General features: G+C 40.5%; 3 protein-coding genes across 8 annotated transcripts in view; 2 read left to right on the forward strand and 1 right to left on the reverse strand.

Annotated features, from left to right (window-relative positions):
• Positions 1-7,638, forward strand: part of FBLN7 (fibulin 7) — a 65,383-nt gene extending 57,745 nt beyond the window's left edge. The window contains exon 7 of the mRNA XM_073791132.1: positions 949-7,638. Within this exon, the coding sequence (XP_073647233.1) occupies positions 949-1,076 (128 nt within the window). The 3' untranslated portion in view covers positions 1,077-7,638. The remainder of the gene's footprint in view (positions 1-948) is intronic.
• Positions 1-19,753, forward strand: part of TMEM87B (transmembrane protein 87B) — a 278,511-nt gene that overhangs the window by 120,372 nt on the left and 138,386 nt on the right. The window lies entirely within an intron of this gene.
• ZC3H8 (zinc finger CCCH-type containing 8) overlaps positions 1-19,753 on the reverse strand; it is a 51,840-nt gene that overhangs the window by 9,879 nt on the left and 22,208 nt on the right. For 4 of the 6 annotated variants that reach the window (XM_073791141.1, XM_073791138.1, XM_073791139.1 and 1 more), the window contains one exon: positions 6,891-7,476. The exons of 1 other annotated variant lie outside the window; for it this stretch is intronic. The gene's annotated coding sequence lies outside the window, so the exon portion shown is untranslated. Of the gene's footprint in view, positions 1-6,890; positions 7,477-8,817; positions 9,001-19,753 lie in introns of those variants that run through there. One more of the 6 variants, XR_012325608.1, reaches the window with a different exon arrangement.

Here is a 19,753-nt window from a genome sequence, read left to right on the forward strand (position 1 = left end):
TAGGCGGTGACCAGCTGGGAGGCGTGTGCGAGGTAGCTGGCGGCTGGTACTAGTTAAGAGGCCCAAGTGTGGACATGAGAAGGAACCGTGCCAAGCGTGGAGGGCCCCTCACCCGTGCACACGCACATGCGAATGTCACACAGAGGGAGGTGCGTGCACGCCGGGCGGACACGCACGGGAACCTTGCTGTCGGCCACCCGCCTTCCTTTCTGCCTGTCTGGGGATTTACTTGAGCAGAAGGACCCAGCATCCCCATCTGCGCTGCTTCGTGGTTTGGCCTCTACCATGTCAAGTCTTAAACATTTTAAGAAATCACTTTCATTCTTTTCACCTAAAGGGCCACCCTTCTTCCTATGGTTGGGGGAAATATTTTAATGATTAACGGCTAGTGAGTGAGGGCCTTTTCTGTGCCTGACCCTTGCAGGGAGTACAGCCTTCAACAAGACAGAGACACCGCACACCCCCTGTAACAGTTCCAGAATATCAGGGAGGGCAATTTAAGGGGTGTGAGGGCTGCTGAGCCCAACGGAGGGTGGAGGGCGAGGGATGCCCTTGCCTTAAGTTCGCTAAAGCTGCCCCCGGCACAGAGAAAATGTGGGTGAGGCCTCAGAGGAAAGAGGGAAGGCCAGTGAGGGCCTGAGGCCATGGACACAACTGCTGGCCTGAACCCCCATTCCCCACTCCTGTAATTTGACCTGGACGGTTCTGAACAGACCCTCGCTAATTCGTGGGTGGGCCCAGGAGGCCGGTTCCATGGTCCTTCATGCAGCTGCAGCACCTCAGCCACGGCATCTTGCTGAAATTTGACAGAACAAAGGCGGAGGGCAGCAGCAGTGTCTCCCCGTCTGCTCCTCCTTCCCCTCTTGCCTTCTGAACCCCCAGCTGGAGGGGCCCGCACATCCCATTCGAAAGTCAAGGTCATTTTCCCCCTTCTTTTTTCTGGTGCAGATCTAGCTGGAAGGCGCATCCCCAAGAGCACAGCCCTGCAGAGCTGCTGGCGGTCTTGCGGGAGGCTGGGCGGCTTCTGTTTCCTGAGGGGCGGCTCGCATCACCTCCCCAGCTTGGGAAGAACATAGAACCCTTCACAGCTGCACAAGGACAGCCATTCAGCCCCCGAGACAATCAGGAATTCACTGGGACCAGGTTTTCCTTCTTCATGGACTGAAATGACTGTTTTATGTGCCTCTGGCTGAAATAAGGAGCATTTCTGTTGATTCCGGGTTCACCTAACTGAGCTCAGCTCCACGAGGAAGTTGAAGTTGGCTTGCAGTTCTCAGGCACACAGAAGGCTGAAAGAGCTGGTGTGTCAGCAGATATGGGCTGAATCACAAATCTGTTCATGAAGTCCAAGATTAAAGTCCAGTTTATATTATTATGTAACAAATTTACCTGCCAAGCAACACATCCAGGCAAATAAATTGGAAATATTTTTGCACAGGATACAGCTGGGATACAAAACTCGTATTTATTTAAGACTTATGTGAACGGTAAATAAGGCCACTTCTGTGGAACCCCTGAAAAAGGCAGTTTAAACATTTGGAGCAGGAACGAAGGCCCTAAATACTCAGGAATGAGGAGCATCCTGCCAGGAAGATGAGTTCCTGGACCGCCAGGCAGGAAAGGGGGATTCTGAAATAAAAGGACTAGGAAAATGGCACACAGTCAGTCTTCATATCAAAGATAAATATTTCTAAAGTACAGGCATGGAAAAAAAAAAGTCAAATACTTAAAAGTGAACTGTTGGGGCTTCCCTGGTGGCGCAGTGGTTGAGAATCTGCCTGCTAACGCAGGAGACACGGGTTCGAGCCCTGGTCTGGGAGGATCCCACATGCCGTGGAGCGACTAGGCCCGTGAGCCACAACTACTGAGCCTGCGCGTCCGGAGCCTGTGCTCCGCAACAAGAGAGGCCGCGATAGTGAGTGGCCCCCACTTGCCACAACTAGAGAAAGCCCTCGCACAGAAACGAAGACCCAACACGGCAAAAATAAATAAATTAATTAATAAACTCCTACCCCCAACGTCTTCTTTAAAAAAAAAAAAGTAAACTGTTGTTACCACTTCTGGAATGACAGACTAAGAATCTCTGAAACCTACTACTCCATAAAAGGCATGAGAGAACACTGGCAAAAACAGTGAAAATCAACTTTTGCAGAATTCTGGAAATTAAAGCCTTACAACAATTCAAAGAGAATTTACTCATGAAAAACAGCTGCATCTGGGTAAAACGCCTCGTGACAATGACTTGCCCTAATCCCATTCTCCTCTCCCCAGCTCCACAGCAGCCTTGAAAATCAAGAGCCCCAAAATGACAACTGAAGACCAGGACCCATAGTCCCCCAGACCAGGCAGAAGAGATGGGGAGCTCCTCAAAAGCCGTATCCACTCCTCCCTAAATTGTCTTTGATTTGTATGACGGTTCACACTACATCCTCAGGGCCTGTCTTCAGCTGACCAGACTCAAAAGCAATAAGCACATCCAGCACCCAGATCTTGGATTGTAACTACTACAGATTTTCCTCGACTTGCAATGGGGTTCCGTCTCAATAAACCCACTGTAAGCTGAAAATATCATAAGCTGAAAATGCATTTAATACACCTAACCTACTGAACATCGTAGCTTAGCCTAGTTTACCTGAAATGTCTCAGAACATTTACATTAGCCTATAGTTAGTTGGGCAAAATCATCTAACGTAAAGCCTTATCTATAATCAAGTGTTGACTATCTCATGTAATGTATTGAATACTGTACTGAAAGTGAAAAACAGGAGGTTGTCTGGGTACAGAATGGTCATTAAGCTCTCGGTTGTTTAGTCTCATGTTGCAGGGCTGCCCATCATGAGAGTGCGTTCTACCACATACCGCTAGCCCAGGGAAAAGATCATAACTCAAAAACCCAGGCATGGTTTCTACTGAATGCAATCACTTTCACACCATCGTGTGTGAAAATCACTAAGTGGAACCATTTTAAGTTGGGGACTGTCTTCTCAATTAAAAGGAAGCTGGGCTCCTTAGAGAAATGGCCCATTCAAGGGCCAAGGTAGGAACATACAAAACAAGCCTGGAGCACCTCTTCCAAGTTCTTAAAGCTGTCGGCAGGATTCAGTAATTTGTGGTTTTAAGACTGAGGCTCCCGTTTCTTCCCTGTCGTTCTGGGTACAGTTCTGGATACAGTTCTGGATACACGGCCCTCTCGAAACAGGGCAGCTTACTTCAAGGCTAGTAGGGGAATCTGACGCTTCTAATCTTTCACTTCAGGAAGAGCCCAGTCTCTTCCAAGGATTCATCTGATTACTTAGGCTCCACCTGGGATCATCTCCCTTTTGATTAACTCAGAATCAACTGATTTGAGATCTTAGTTACACCAAAGGTAAAAACCACTTCATCTTTGGCATATAATATAAGTTAACCATGGGAGTGAAGTCCATCCTACTCACAGTGATGCTCACACTCGGCAGGTTATACAGGCTGTGTTCACTGGGGACGAGGAATCTTGGGAGCCGTCTTAGAATTCAACTTCCCACAAAGGGGGTGGGAAAAAGGGAGGATACAGGGAATCACTTGTTTTCATTAAAAACCTTTTTATGTTTTCGTAATTCATTAATCCAAAATAAATCCCATAACAAATTTTATTTCACAGTAAATTTTTCCCTATACACATATGTAATTTCATTTAAAAATTACATTCAACCAAATCTAAATGTCAGTAACTAATAAGAGCCACCATTTTTAATGCACCAATAAGAAAAAATAACCTGCCAATGAAAATATGATATTCTATCAACTGTAAAGTACATCCCAATTTCAGAGATGTCGACCACAAAAATAAATACACTCGTTTCTTACTGTGCGCTGCCTGCAGGAGCCCAGACGGTGAATACAGCCTCCGGTGAGGAGGGCGGTGAGTGGGGACCCATGGCCTTCGGATGGACAAAAGTCGCTTATCCTTGGCTCACACGTATTAGCCTGCCTTTGGCTGCAAGTAATATAAAGCCCAAATCAAAATGGCTTAAACAGTAAGGAGAATATATGATTTCATGTGCCGTAACATGAAATCTGAAGGTTGGCTATCTCCTCTCTAAGAGCGGAGAATTCCATGGTTCAGTTGTTCTCACGGACCCAGCTTCTTCCCATCTCTTTTCTCTGTCGTCTTCAGCTGCTTAGCTGGCTCCCCTTGAGGTCCCTAAGACAGCTGCATCAGTTCTGGGAGTCTATTTAGGCATGGCAACGTCTAACCTCTTCCCGTCTATCTCAAGAGATGTTAGCTTCTCCAGAAGCACACCAGAGGACACGAATTCGTATTTAAAGCTTAAACCGGGGCTTCCCTGGTGGCGCAGTGGTTAAGAATCCGCCTGCCAATGCAGGGCACACGGGTTCGAGCCCTGGTCCGGGAAGATCCCACATGCCGCGGAGCAACTAAGCCCGTGCGCCACAACTACTGAGCCTGCGCTCTGGAGCCCGCACACGACAACGAGAAGCCCACGCACTGCAACGAAGAGTAGTACCCACTCACCACAATTAGAGAAAAAGTCGGGGCACAGCCACGAAGACCCAATACAGCCAAAACACAAACAAACGAAACAACAACAAATAAAGCTTAAAGCAATTACTGGCAAGAATGGCACTCCCATTAGTTGTTGAGACCAGTGGTTTTCAATGGCTGTATGTAGAACCATCTGGGAACTACTGAAAAATCTCATGTCCACATCCCAGCCTTCCCCCCAAACTCCCCAAAATCACAATTTCTGGGAGTGGGCCCCAGGCATCAGTATTTTTTTAACCCCTCAATGGTTATGTTTATTAAAACCAGTCAGTGAACTGAGGTACCTGTGCTGGAAGTCAGGAATCCTATTAAGACAGGGAGCAGGTCATTCAATACCTCTGCGCCTGAATTCCTGACATTCTACAACTAGATCAAGTTAACACACTGGAAGACTACATACGTGACTTATATTCTCTTACCAAATGACAAAAATTGAGTTTTGCTGTCACGTGGCTTTCAGTAACTGACTGTAAAAAAGTTATATGAAACCTGTCACAAAGAATCTTAGAAATAAGAATTCTCTCCATACTACTCAGTGATTTCCATAATGAAGACCTACGTAAGAACCATTTTTATGAAGTATTATTAGAAGAGTTAGGCTTTGCACCCTCCCTCTTTTCTGAAAATGAGAGGTAAATAGATAACCACTTCATCCTTTTTGTTTTGGCTCCGAAAGAGATCAGAGATAGGGCTTCCCTGGTGGTCCAGTGGTTAAGACTCCATGCCTCCACTGCAGGGAGCATGGGTTCAATCCCTGGTCGGGGAACTAAGATCCTGCATGCCACGCAGTGCAGCCAAAAGAATTTTTAAAAAGATCAGAGATAAATTTAATACAGCCATGATAACCATGCTGACCAAATGACATGTAAATCCATGTACGGCTTTCCCCATTACAACTTTCTTGCTTATATTTCCTCTGGTTCAGATTTTTTTTTACCTATGGTATTATTATACTCATACTTGCTGGGAGCTGCATCAAGGGTCAGTGAGATTTACTTCATAAGAGGAAACCCAAGGGAGCAGAGAGGAGCAGAGGCCAATGGGCACTAAAGCCTCGTACGGCCGAGATGGCCAGACTTCAGAGCACTTACAGCCAGGCAGACAAACAGACCCTGATTCAAGGTACAGCACAGTGGAGGCATGACTGAAGCAGTACATTGGGAAATCTGCTCTGAGGAAAAGCTCTCTTTAGAGGATTGTAGAGAAGAAAGTGGAAATTGGAGGCTGGAGTCCAGTTAGAAAGGGCTGTAATAACCCACAGACTAGAGACCCACAGCCTGATGGCTGCTTCAGGCGCACAGGGCACATCTAAGGGAAAACGTCTCTCCCTCAACTTGATTTAACACAAGTTAAGAGATTTCACTGACACAGCGATGTTTGCCTCTTCAAAATAATGATAGTTGTAGCTATTTAAACTTCTCTGATTCTCACTCCCTCAAATCTCTGCTTGGTCTTTTAAGTTTACAGGTGAGATGGGTACTGCCTCTTGGAATATAAGAATTACTTTTTTCTCATACATAAACTTTATGTCAGCCAATGTTAGCTTATGTACAGATTGGCCATAAAATGTACCTTCTACAATTGTGCCCTATGACAAGATCGTGAATTCCTTTACACTGTATGTGATCTTTAAAGAAGATATGAAGTATCAATTCTACAGGTAATATAACCACTCCCTTGCACAATTTCATTAACTTATTGAAGCTTCTTGTAATGAACCCTCTTAAAGCATCAACTCAGCCCCTCTCCCCTGTGACTTCCTCTGGACGATTCTAGTGCATTATCTTTCCCTCCTTCCTATCACAGCCATGGAGTGAACGTGGAAGACTGCAGTGGGCGCTGAGAGATGACTCACTCTCAGCTCACATACTCCTGGTGCTAAGGGCCCAGGATCCATCATTGTTTCTTACTTTCCCAGGTCTTGTCTGATATACCTTTGCTTGAGTATAAGCAATTCCCTTTCTTGCTTTTGTGGGATCAGGTTACAACCAAAATAATTCTGACTCATATTTTCAGAAAAGACTTTGGTAAGAAGCGTCACTAACTTTGGTGGACTCTAATGTATACAGCAAGTTAGTGATGCTATTATTTTTCCCAGCAATAAAACAATATTATGATAATAGTTTCAATTTCATTTTTCTAATAATAATCAGCACCACTATATAAAAGTACATATTTAGAATCTTATTATTCATGCTTGGAAATTTTTGTATTGCAATATTATATTACAAATATCACCACACTCCTAAAATTTATGTTCTACAAGTGTATAATGTGACTACAGTTTATGAACCAATGAAAAAGATAACCATTCTTATATTTTAACAACAAAAAATTTAAGAACTCCAGGTTTAGGAATGGTATAGCAAGAGACACTGCTCCGTTTTATTTATAACAGTAGGAAATCGGAAACAACTTTTTCGTTCACCAATAGGAAACTGGTTTTAAAAGATCACAGAACCATAATTTAAGCCATAAAACAGAACTGCGAGCAAACAATAAAAATATGTTGTGAATGTATTTAATGACATGAAAAGATCTAGCTGTATATTCATTGTCTATTATCCCAATGTCTTCCCAGTGGAACATAGTTTTCTCTCTTCCATCCTCACTCAGCCTAACCTTCTTCCTATTTTATTGAGAAAACGCAATCAATCAGAAGAGACTTCTGCAATCTACTGCCACAACGTTTACCCACCAGCCAGCATCTCTGTCACATATGCTCCTCCCCTGTTTCAATGGCTGGAACCATCCTGGTGAAGACCAACCCTTCACTTAGACACTACATTCATCCCTCAGCGCCACCCACTGAAGAGGTGCACATCACTGTAATGACACAAGAGGGCGCTTTAAGTGAGGAATCTTGTAAACCACTCCAAATCAAGTCTTGAATAGTCTTCAACAGGCAGACACAAGCACTCTTCATCCATACAAAGCTACAGAAGAAAAGAGAAAACAAAAACACATGAGCTGGTAAAGATTTTACCAACTTAGCTACCGACTCCACCAACAACAACATGCACGGAAGAAAACTAACACAAAAATCCAAGCTGGATTAAATATCCCAGTTTAGGTATATGAAAAAAAAAACACAACAACTTGAATTGCAATTCAAAAACTAAGTCCAAAACCGAACCAAAAAAATGGAAGTAGCCATAAAAAAAGAACGAAATTGAGTTATTTGTAGTGAGGTGGATGGACCTAGGGTCTGTGGAAGTCAGAAAGAGAAAAACAAATACCATACGCTAACACATATATATGGAATCTAAAAAAAAGGTTCTGAAGAACCTAGCGTCAGGACAGGAATAAAGACGCAGACATACATAGAGAATGGACTTGAGGACATGGGGAGGGGGAAGGGTAAGCTGGGACGAAGTGAGAGACTGGCATGGACATATATACGCTACCAAATATAAAATAGCTAGCTAGTGGGAAGCAGCCGCATAGCACAGGAAGATCAGCTCGGTGCTTTGTGACCGCCTGGAGGGGTGGGATAGGGAGGGAGACGCAAGAGGGAGGAGATATGGGGATATATGTACATGTATAGCTGATTCACTTTGTTATAAAACAGAAACTAACACACCATTCTAAAGCAATTATACTCCAATAAAGATTTTTAAAAAAGTAATGAAACAAGAGTTGACTGACCCCAGAAATGACAGAAGAAACAGTAATCACATCAAAAATGAAGACTATAATACAGACCAGATTTGAATGGAAACTTAATAAGGGTAAATGGACAAAAGTGGAAGAAGAAAAAGAATAAAAATTAGATGAAGAAAGTAAAATGAAGAGCAAAAAAAAGAAAAACCATCACAGAGATAACATAATATACACAGTAACTATAAATCAAACATTCTGTAATTTCAATAAATGTGAACGGATTAATTCACTTACCAAAAGAAAAAAATGGATTTATGGCTTGGCTCACAGAGCAAAACCCAACACTATGCACTATTAAAGAAACAAACCTAAACTGACTCAGAAAAGCTAAAAATAAAATGATGGGCCAATGAATATTAAAAGCAAGCGCAAACAAATCTCTGGCTGCAATGTAGAATCTGAAACCATAACAAGAAATTTTCTGTACTGTTACATTAAAATCTATTAATCTACATTGTAGGTTGGATGTATATTTTACACAGGCATACTTTATAATATCATGCATTATTTATTTGGAAAATATTACCTTACTAATTTATGCAGATCTTTCGAATGCTTCATTCTATAGCATTTTAAGAATCACATTCTTTAATATCATCACCAACCAATCTTACCAAAAAGTCTTTAAGTACAGGAAAGCTTTCAAGCTCACGGAGGCAGATCAAATCTTCCAAAACTGTAATTTTTGCTCAAAAGCCAGAACTTTATCATCAATAACATATACTTTCAGTTGTTTTTCTTGAAGTGACAGGGTCACTCCATTCATTTGTGAAAATCTACTTGCCAAACATCCACATCTGAAAAAACCAAACAGTTTGCCCCTGAGTTTTTTTTTTTTTTCTTTTTCTTTTTTTGGTTGTGTTGGGTCTTCGTTGCTGCACACTGGCTTTCTCTAGTTCTGTTGAGCGGGCACCACTCTTCGCTGTGGTGTGCGGGCTTCTCATTCCAGTGGCTTCTCTTGTTGCAGAGAACAGGCTCCAGGTGTGCAGGCTCAGGAGTTGTGGCTCGTGGGCTCTAGAGAGCAGGCTCAGTAGTTGTGGCACACGGGCTTAGTTGCTCCATGGCATGTGGGATCTTCCCAGACCAGGGATCAAACCCGTGTCCCCTGCCCTGGTAGGCGGATTCCTAACCACTGTACCACCAGGGAAGTCCCCCTGCCTCTGAGTTATTCTTTCAAGTAAAAGAGTATTCATGAAAAGGTGTTCAACATCACTAATCAGGGAAATGCAAATCAAACCTACAATGAGATAACCACCTTTTATACCCATTAGGTAGGCTACTGTCAAAACAACTGAAAATAACAAGTGTTGATGAGAATGGGAGAAATTGGAACCCTGTGTACTGTTGGTGGAAATGTAAAAATGGTACAGCCTCTTGGGAAACAGTATGGCGGTTCCTCAAAAAATTCAAAATAGAATTATCACATGATCCAGCAATTCTGCTTCTGGGTATATACTCAGAATTGAAAGCAAGGTTTCCAAAAGATACCTGCACATCCATGGTCACAGTAGCGTTATTTACAACAGTTAAAACATGGAAGCAACCCAAGTAACCATTGACAGAAGAGTGGTTAAGCAAAATGTGGTAGATACATACAATGGAATTTTTTTTTTTTTTAATTTTTTGGCTGCGCCGTGCAGCACGTGGGATCTCGGTTCCCCGACCAGGAATCGAATCCGCACCCCCTGCATTGGGAGCATGGAGTCTTAACCACTGGACCGCCAGGGAAGTCCCGATACAATGGAATATTATTCAGCCTTAAAAAGGACTGAAATTCCGAAATATGCTACAATATGGATGAACCTTGAAGATACAGGTTAAGTGAAATAAGTCAGTCACGAAAAGATAAATACTGTATGATTCCACTTACAAGAGGTACCTTGAGTAGTCAAAAATCATAAAGACAGAAAGTAGAATGGTGATTGCCAAGGTCCTGGGGAAGGGTGAAATGGGGAGTTCTTCTTTAAGGAGTATGAAGTTACAGTTTTGCAAGATGCATGGTGGCGATGGTTGCACAACAATATGCCTGTACTCAAATACCAGTGAATCCTACACTTAAAAATGGTTACGATGGTAAATATGTTATGTGTATTTTACCACAATTTTTTAAAAAAAAGCATCCATCCATTTCTATCTTCTCAAGTATTTATTTTCAAGTAAGAAACAAGCGTTGAATTTTGGAGGATGCCTTTTCAGCATCTACAGAAATAATCATGAAATGAAGGACTTCCATTTTGCTGTTTTTCCATGATAATCCTTGTAAAACTACATGACTTTTAAAACTATCTAAATATACTACCTTGATAAAAAATATTTAATGAAACAAACTTCAAGAATATAAATCAAATAGTACATTGAGAGAAATTTATAGGTTTAGATGTATGTATTACAAAAGGAAACAATCAATTTTGAGGCAAAATAAGCTCAAAGAATGTAAAATGAATGCTATAATAAAGAAATTAATGAAATGGAAGATTAATATAAAACAGAAGTAACAAAAGCAAAGTTGGTTCTTTATAAAGGATAATAGAACTGTTAAACCTCCAGAAAAGTTGATCAAAAAGAATAAAAGGGGCTTCCCTGGTGGTGCAGTAGTTAAAAATCTGCCTACCAATGCAGGGGACACAGGTTTGAGCCCTGGTTCGGGAAGATCCCACATGCTGCGGAGCAACTAAGCCTGTGTGCCACAACTGCTGAACCTGCGCTCTAGAGCCTGCGAGCCACAGCTATTGAGCCCGCGTGCCACAACTACTTAAGCCCTCGTGCCTAGAGCTCATGCTCCACAACAAGAGAAGCCACTGCAATAAGAAGCCCGCGCACTGCAACGAAGAGTGCCCCCCCACCCCCCGCCACAACTAGAGAAAGCCCACGCACAGCAACAAAGAAACAAAGGCAGCCAAAAGTAAATAAATAAAATAAATAAATTTATAAAAAAAAAGAATAAAAGGCACAAATAATCAATATAAGGAATAAAAAGGCAGCTATAATTTCAGATGCTACAGATATTAAGAAGAGAATATCATGATTATGCCAAAACATTCAAAAAGTTTTAAATTAGAAAACTTTGTTTATCTCAGGAATGCAAGGGTAGCTTTACATTTCTAAACCCATAGATATAATTCGTCACATTAGCAGAATAGAAAAACTCGTGCTCATCTCAAAAGAATTCCAAAAAATCCAACATCTACATCTATTCACGATTATAAAACAAAGAAACAAAAACCTCTGAAACTTTTATCAAACTACCATTTGAAGGGAATTTCCTTAATCTGATAAAGAGTATCTACCAGAAAATCACAGCAAAGATTGCAGTCAATTGAGGAAGTATTGACAGCAGTTCCTTTAACATCTAGGACAAAAGTGTACTATCACTACTTTTATTTAAAATTGCAGGGGAATTCCCTGGTGGGTCCAGCGGTTAAGACTCCACACTTGCACTGCAGGGGGCACTGGTTCAATCCCTGGTCAGGGAACCAAGATCCTACGTGCAGTGCGGTGCAGCCAAGAAAAAACTGTACCGCCACAAAGGCTGGAGCATAAGTGTGCACTGCAGTTTTACTGATAACAGTCAAATGGCCATCAACAGATGCGTGGATAAACAAACTGAAGTATATCCATCCAAAAGAATACAATTCAGCAATAAAAAGAAATGCACTCTGCTGCACAAAAGACACAAACACAAAAGAGTGTATTACAGGACTCCACCTACATGAAATTCTAGAACTGGCAAAATGAATCTTTCCTTACTGAAAGAGTACCAGTGGTTGCCTGGGACCTGACGGAGGGGAAGAATGGATTGCAAAGTGTCACATGGGGACATTTTGGGGTGCTAACTGTGGTAGTGGTTACATGGGTATGTATATGTGTTAAAATTCACTAAACTACACACTTAAAATGGGTGCAATTTATTGCATGTAAGGTATACTTTAACACAGTTGTTTTTTTTAAGATGTATGTATGTATGTATGTATATATTTATTCATTATTTATGGCTGCGTTCGGTCTTCGCTGCTGCGCACGGGCTTTCTCTAGTTGCGGTGAGCGGGGGCTACTCTTCATTGTGGTGCACGGGCTTCTCATTGCAGTGGCTTCTCTTGTTGTAGAGCGTAGGCTATAGGCACGCAGGCTTCAGCAGTTGCGGCACATGGGCTCAGGAGTTGTGGCTCACGGGCTCTAGAGCACAGGCTCAGTAGTTGTGGCTCACGAGCTTAGTTGCTCCGCGGCATGTGGGATCTTCCTGGACCAGGGCTCGAACCCATGTCCCCTGCATCGGCAGGCGGACTCTCAACCACTGCATCACCAGGGAAGCCCCAAAATCATTTTTTTAATACAATCTTTGTTATATGTTAAATATTTATTTATTTATTTATTTTGGCTGCATTGGATCTTAGTTGCAGTACGTTAGTTGCAGTACATCTTAGTTGCAGTACACTGAGGCATGCGGGCTTCTTAGTTGCAGCATGCATGCAGGATCTAGTTCCCCAACCAGGGATCGAACCCGGGCCCCCTCCATTGGGAGCATGGAGTCTTACCCACTGGACCACCAGGGATGTCCCCCAGAAATCAAAATCTTTGACATAGAAATCTTTTTTTGATATAAAAATCTTTTTGATACAGAAATCAAAAGGATTATAAAATACTATGGAAAATTTATACCAATAAAGTAGACAACTTTTAGATGAAATGGAAAAATTAATAAGAAGTACAAATTACCAAAACTTACTCAAGAAAAAAATAATCTGAATAAACCTATAAAAAGGAAAGACACTGAATCTGTTTGTAAAATCTTCCGTTAAAGAAAAGCTCAGGCTCAGCTGCCTTCACTGGTGAATTCTACCAAACAATTAAAGAAAAAATAATACTAATCCTTCAAAAACTCTTCCAGAAAATAAAGGAAGAAAGGACACTACTCAGCTCACCCTAGGAGACCAGTATTACCAATACCAAAGCTAGAAAAAGAGATCACAAAGAAAAAAAAGCTACACAGGAATACACATTATGAACAAAGATAGAAATCCTTAATAAAATATTAGCAAAGCAAATCCCAAAATATATGAAGTAGATTATACACCATGCCCAAGCAGATTTATCTCAAGAGCACAAGACTGGTTACATGTTCAAATATGCCATATTAATGTAGGATGTCGTATAATAGGATAAAGGGGAAAAATGGTATGAGCATCTCAACAGTGGAAAAAGCATTTGACAAAATCCAACACCCATCCATGATAAAAGCTCTCAATAAACTAGGAATAGAAGAGAGCTTCCTCAAATTAATAGAGTATGCTTCAAAAACCTACAGCAAAAATTACACACAATGATGAAGGACTGAACGCTTTTGCCTAATATCAGGAAAAAGACAATGATGCCCACTCTCTCACTTCTATTCAGCGCTGTAAAGGAGTTTCTAGCCAGTGAAATCAGGCAAGAAAAAGAAATAAAAAGCACACAGATTAGAAAGGAGGAAGTAAAACTGTCTTTACTCCCAGATAACACGATCCTACATGTAGAAATTCCTAAGGGACACCACACACACACACACACACACACACACACACACACACACACACACACACACACACACACACACACACACACACACACCCTACTAGAGCTAATAAGTGAGTTCAGCAAAGTCTCAGGAAACAAGATCAATAAACAAAACTTAATTCTCTCTCTAAATACAGCAAATGAATGACCGAAAAATGACGTTTAAAAACCAATTCCATTCAACAACAGCATCAACCAGAATAAAATCTGTAAGAATAAATTTAACAGAAAAAGTGTAAACAGTACACTTGTACAATGAAAGCTACAAAACACTGAGAGAATAAAAAATCTAAATGAATGAAGATGTTCACAGATCAGAAGACTCAATATTATTAACACGGCAATCCTCCACAGATTGAATGCAAACTCTGTCAAAATCCCAGCATAGTTTTTGGTTTTTTGTTTTAACATCTTTATTGGAGTATAATTGCTTTACAATGGTGTGTTAGTTTCTGCTTTACAACAAAGTGAATCAGTTATACATATACATATGTTCCCATATCCCTTCCCTCTTGCGTCTCCCTCACTCCCCCCCTCCCTATCCCACCTCTCTAGGTGGTCACAAACCACCTACCTAATCTCCCTGTGCCATGCGGCTGCTTCCCACTAGCTATCCACCCTACGTTTGATAGTGTATATATGTCCATCCCACTCTCTCACTTTGTCACAGCTTACCCTTCCCCCTCCCCATATCCTCACGTCCATGCTCTAGTAGGTCTGTGTCTTAATTCCCGTCTTACCCCTAGGTTCTTCATGACATTTTTTTTTTCTTAGATTCCATATATATGTGTTAGCATATGGTATTTGTTTTTCTCTTTCTGACTTACTTCACTCTGTATGACAGACTCTAGGTCCATCCACCTCACTACAAGTAACTCAATTTCATTTCTTTTTATGGCTGAGTAATATTCCATTGTATATATGTGCCACATCTTCTTTATCCATTCATCTGTTGATGGACACTTAGGTTGCTTCCATGTCCTGGCTATCGTAAACAGAGCTGCAATGAACATTGTGGTACGTGACTCTTGTTGAATTATGGTTTTCTCAGGGTATATGCCCAGTAGTGGGATTGCTGGGTCATATGGTAGTTCTATTTTTAGTTTTTAAAGGAACCTCCATACTGTTCTCCATAGTGGCTGTATCAATTTACATTCCCACCAACAGTGCAAGAGTGTTCCCTTTTCTCCACACCCTCTCCAGCATTTACTGTTTCTAGATTTTTTGATGATGGCCATTCTAACCAGTGTGAGATGATATCTCATTGTAGTTTTGATTTGCATTTCTCTAATGATTAATGATGTTGAGCATTCTTTCATGTGTTCGTTGGCAATCTGTTTATCTTCTTTGGAGAAATATCTATTTAGGTGTTCTGCCCATTTTTGGATTGGGTTGTTTGTTTTTTTGTTATTGAGCTGCATGAGCTGCTTGTAAATTTTGGAGATTAATCCTTTGTCAGCTGCTTCATTTGCAAATATTTTCTCCATTCTGAGGGTTGTCTTTTGGTCTTGTTTATGGTTTCCTTTGCTGTGCAAAAGCTTTGAAGTTTCATTAGGTCCCATTTGTTTATTTTTGTTTTTATTTCCATTTTTCTAGGAGGTGGATCAAAAAGGATCTTGCTGTGATTTATGTCATAGAGTGTTCTGCCTATGTTTTCCTCTAAGAGTCTGATGGTTTCTGGCCTTACATTTAGGTCTTTAATCCATTTTGAGTTTACTTTTGTGTATGGTGTTAGGGAGTGTTCTAATTTCATACTTTTACATGTACCTGTCCAGTTTTCCCAGCACCTCTTACTGAAAAGGCAGTCTTTTCTCCACTGTATATTCTTGCCTCCTTTATCAAAGATAAGGTGACCATATGTGCGTGGGTTTATCTCTGGGCTTTCTATCCTGTTCCATTGATCTATATTTCTGTTTTTGTGCCAGTACCATAGTGTCTTGATTACTATAGTTTTGTAGTATAGTCTGAAGTCAGGGAGTCTGATTCCTCCAGCTCTGTTTTTTTCTCTCAAGATTGCTTTGGCTATTCGGGGTCTTTTGTGTTTCCATACAAATTGTGAATTTTTTTGTTCTAGTTCTGTGAAAAATGCCATTGGTAGTTTGATAGGGATTGCATTGAATCTGTAGATTGCTTTGGGTAGTAGAGTCATTTTCACAATGTTGATTCTTCCAATCTAAGAACATGGTATATCTCTCCATCTATTTGTATCATCTTTAATTTCTTTCATCAGTGTCTTATAATTTTCTGCATACAGGTCTTTCGTCTCCTTAGGTAGGTTTATTCCTAGATATTTTATTCTTTTTGTTGCAATGGTAAATGGGAGTGTTTTCTTGATTTCACTTTCAGATTTTTTCATCATTAGTGTATAAGAATGCCAGAGATGTCTGTGCATTAATTTTGTATCCTGCTACTTTACCAAATTCATTGATTAGCTCTAGTAGTTTTCTGGTAGCATCTTTAGGATTCTCTATGTATAGTATCATGTTATCTGCAAACAGTAACAGCTTTACTTCTTCTTTTCCAATTTGGATTCCTTTTATTTCTTTTTCTTCTCTGATTGCTGTGGCTAAAACTTCCAAAACTATGTTGAATAAGAGTGGTGAGAGTGGGCAACCTTGTCTTGTTCCTGATCTTAGTGGAAATGGTTTCAGTTTTTCACCATTAAGGACAATGTTGGCTGTGGGTTTGTCATATATGGCCTTTATTATGTTGAGGCCTCTATGCCTACTTTCTGCAGGGTTTTTATCATAAATGGGTGTTGAATTTTGTTGAAAGCTTTCTCTCCATCTATTGAGATGATCATATGGTTTTTCTCCTTTAATTTGTTAATATGGTGTATCACGTTGATTGATTTGCATATATTGAAGAATCCTTGCATTCCTGGAATAAACCCCACTTGATCATGGTGTATGATCCTTTTAATGTCCAGCATACGTTTTTTGCAGAAATTTACAAGCTGATCCTAAAATTTATATGGAAAAGCAAAATACAGGATAGCCAAAACAATCTTGGAAAAGAAGAACAAAACTAGACAGCCTACAATTCCTTATTTCAAAACTTAGTACAGTCACTCCTCCATATCTGCAGCTTCCGCATCCACAGATTCAATCAACTGTGGATCAAAAATATTTGGGAAAAGGAATTCCAGAAAGTTCCAAAAAGCATAACTTGAACTTGCCATGCGTCAGCAACTATCTGCACAGCATTTACACTGTATTAGGTATTATAAGTCATCTAGAGATGATTTAAAGCATACAAGAGAACGTCCTTAGGTTATTTGCAAATATGCCATTTTATATAAGGGACTTGAGCATCCATGGATTTTAGTATTTGTGGGATCCTGCAACCAATTCCCCTCGGATACCAAAGAACAAATAAAAAGTTATAGTGATCAAGACAGTGACAGTATATAAGGATAAACATTATAGATCAAGAGAACACAACTGAGAGCCCAGAAATAAATCCTTACATTTAGTTCAACTGATTTTTGACAAAGGTGCCAAGGCAACTCAGTGGGGAAAGGGTAGTTTTTTTAAATGCTTGCTGGAACAATTGGGTATCTATATGCAAAACAAAAATTTGGATCCTAACTCACACCATTCCCAAAAATTAACTCAAAATGAATCACAGACATAAATATAAGAGCTAAAATTATTAAAACAAATTTAGAACATAAAAGTGAATCTTGTGACCTTGGATTAGACAAAGAATTTTTAGATGAAACACCAAAAGCATGATCCATGATGGAAAAAAACTGATAGTGTACTACAACAAAATGAAAACGTTCATGCTTCAATAGACACTCTTTTTAAAAGGCCAGCACAAATTGGGACAAAAAGACAAAGCCACAGATTGAGACAAAATATTTGCAAATTATATATCTGATAAAGGATTTGTATCCAACATATATAAAGAACTCTTACAACTCAATAATAAGCTTACAACCCAATTAAAAAATGGGCAAAGATCTGAATCCACCAACAGCACATGAAAAGATGCTCAACACCATTAGCCATTAGAGAAATGCAAATTACAACTACAATGAGATTCCAGCTCACCCCTAACAGAAAAGCTATAATCAAAACAGCTGACAATAACAAGCATTGGTGAGGATGTGAAGAAACTAAAATCTTCCTACAATGCTGTCTGGAATGTAAAATGATGCAGCCACTTTGTAAAACAATGTGGCAGTTCTTAAAAAGTTAAACATGTATTTACTGTCGGACCCAGAAATTCCACTAAAGTAGTAACCTACTCAAGATAAATAAAAATGTATGTCTGCAAAGCTAATAACAAGCTCATCCTGATTTTTCCGTCTACCAATACTTCCTTGATGCAACCTAAGGTTTTCTGTGATCTCAAGTAGTCACCTCTTGATCCCATGACCTAGAAATAAGTCATCCCTGCTTGAGGAAAAAGTACTTCAAAATAACACAGGTCCAAACCTACCCTGAACTGACAGCCACCCACCAGCACCAAAAAGTTTCACAAAACCCACCTGTTGGGCTTCCCTGGTGGCGCAGTGGTTGAGAGTCCGCCTGCCGATGCAGGGGACACGGGTTCGTGCCCCGGTCTGGGAAGATCCCACATGCCGCGGAGCGGCTGGGCCCGTGAGCCATGGCCGCTGAGCCTGCGCTTCCGGAGCCTGTGCTCCGCAATGGGAGAGACCACAACAGTGAGAGGCCCGCGTACCGCAAAAAAGAAAAAAAAAAAACAAAAAAAACCCACCTGTTCCTAATTGTACCACCAAAAGGGAAAAAAGTCCTTAGATGAGAAGTTCCTCAAGAGAATATTCATTTACGCATTTGGTACCTTCGTAACATTGCTTTTGTGTGCTATCTCCAAGGCATATTTTGACAATATATTTAGAATTCTCATTTTCCAAAAAAAAAAAAAGTATGTCCACAACACAAAGATTCATACACAAATGCTCACAGCAGAATTATTCATAATAACTAAAAATTGGAAACAACACAAATATCAATTGTTGAAAGGATTTTAAAAAAGTGGTATATCCATACAATGGAATAATGGAGCAATTATTTTTTTAAAAAATCACTGATATATGCTAAAGCATTGATGAATCTCAAAACCATTACACTACATGAAAAGAGCCAGAAGCAAAAGACCACATGCTGGGGCTTCCCTGGTGGCGCAGTGGTTGAGAATCCACCTGCCAAGGCAGGGGACACGGGTTCGAGCCCTGGTCTGGGAAGATCCCACTTGCCGCAGAGCAACTAAGCCCGTGTGCCACAACCACTGAAGCCCACACACCTAGAGACCATGCTCCGCAACAAGAGAAGCCACTGCAACGAGAAGCCCACGCACCTCAACTATAGAGAGCCTACGCGCAGCAAAGAAGACCCAACTCAGCCAAAAATAAAAAAAACAAAACAAAAACAAAAAAAGACCACATGTTGAAATTTATATGAAATACCCAGAAAAGGCAAATCTAGAAAATTCATTAGTGGGATTGGGAAGTGACCGCAAATGGGTAAAAGGAATCTTTTGGGGGTGTCAAAAACCTTCTAAAACTAGATTTTGTGATGCTATGCAACTCTGTAAATTTACCAAATAATATTGAATTATACACTTACAACAAGTGATATATAAATCATACCTCAACAAAGCTGTTTTTTAAAAAACTAACAAAGTAAAAGGGTCCAAAACAGTCAAGGTGCTCCTGAAGAACAACATTAGAAAAATTATCAAACTATATCAAAATCCAACAAAGCTCCAGTAATTAAGGCAGTAGAGTACTAGAGCAAAAGACAAAAGGAACAGAACAGAGACCCCAGAAATAGACCTCTGTTTGAAGGAAACTCGATATATACCAGAGGGGGCATTACAAATCAGTGGGGAAAGGGCAGTCTTTTCATTTGAATGGTTCTGGGAGATTGGTTATCCGTATGGGGTAAAAAAAGAAAATCAAGTCCCTATAGCACACTGTTTAAAAAAAAAAAAAAATCAATTAGTCTTAATTCTTCCCTTTTCCCTATA

Source organism: Tursiops truncatus, chromosome 14, assembly GCF_011762595.2.
Source record: "Tursiops truncatus isolate mTurTru1 chromosome 14, mTurTru1.mat.Y, whole genome shotgun sequence".
In the NCBI taxonomy this organism is placed as follows: Eukaryota; Metazoa; Chordata; class Mammalia; order Artiodactyla; family Delphinidae; genus Tursiops; species Tursiops truncatus.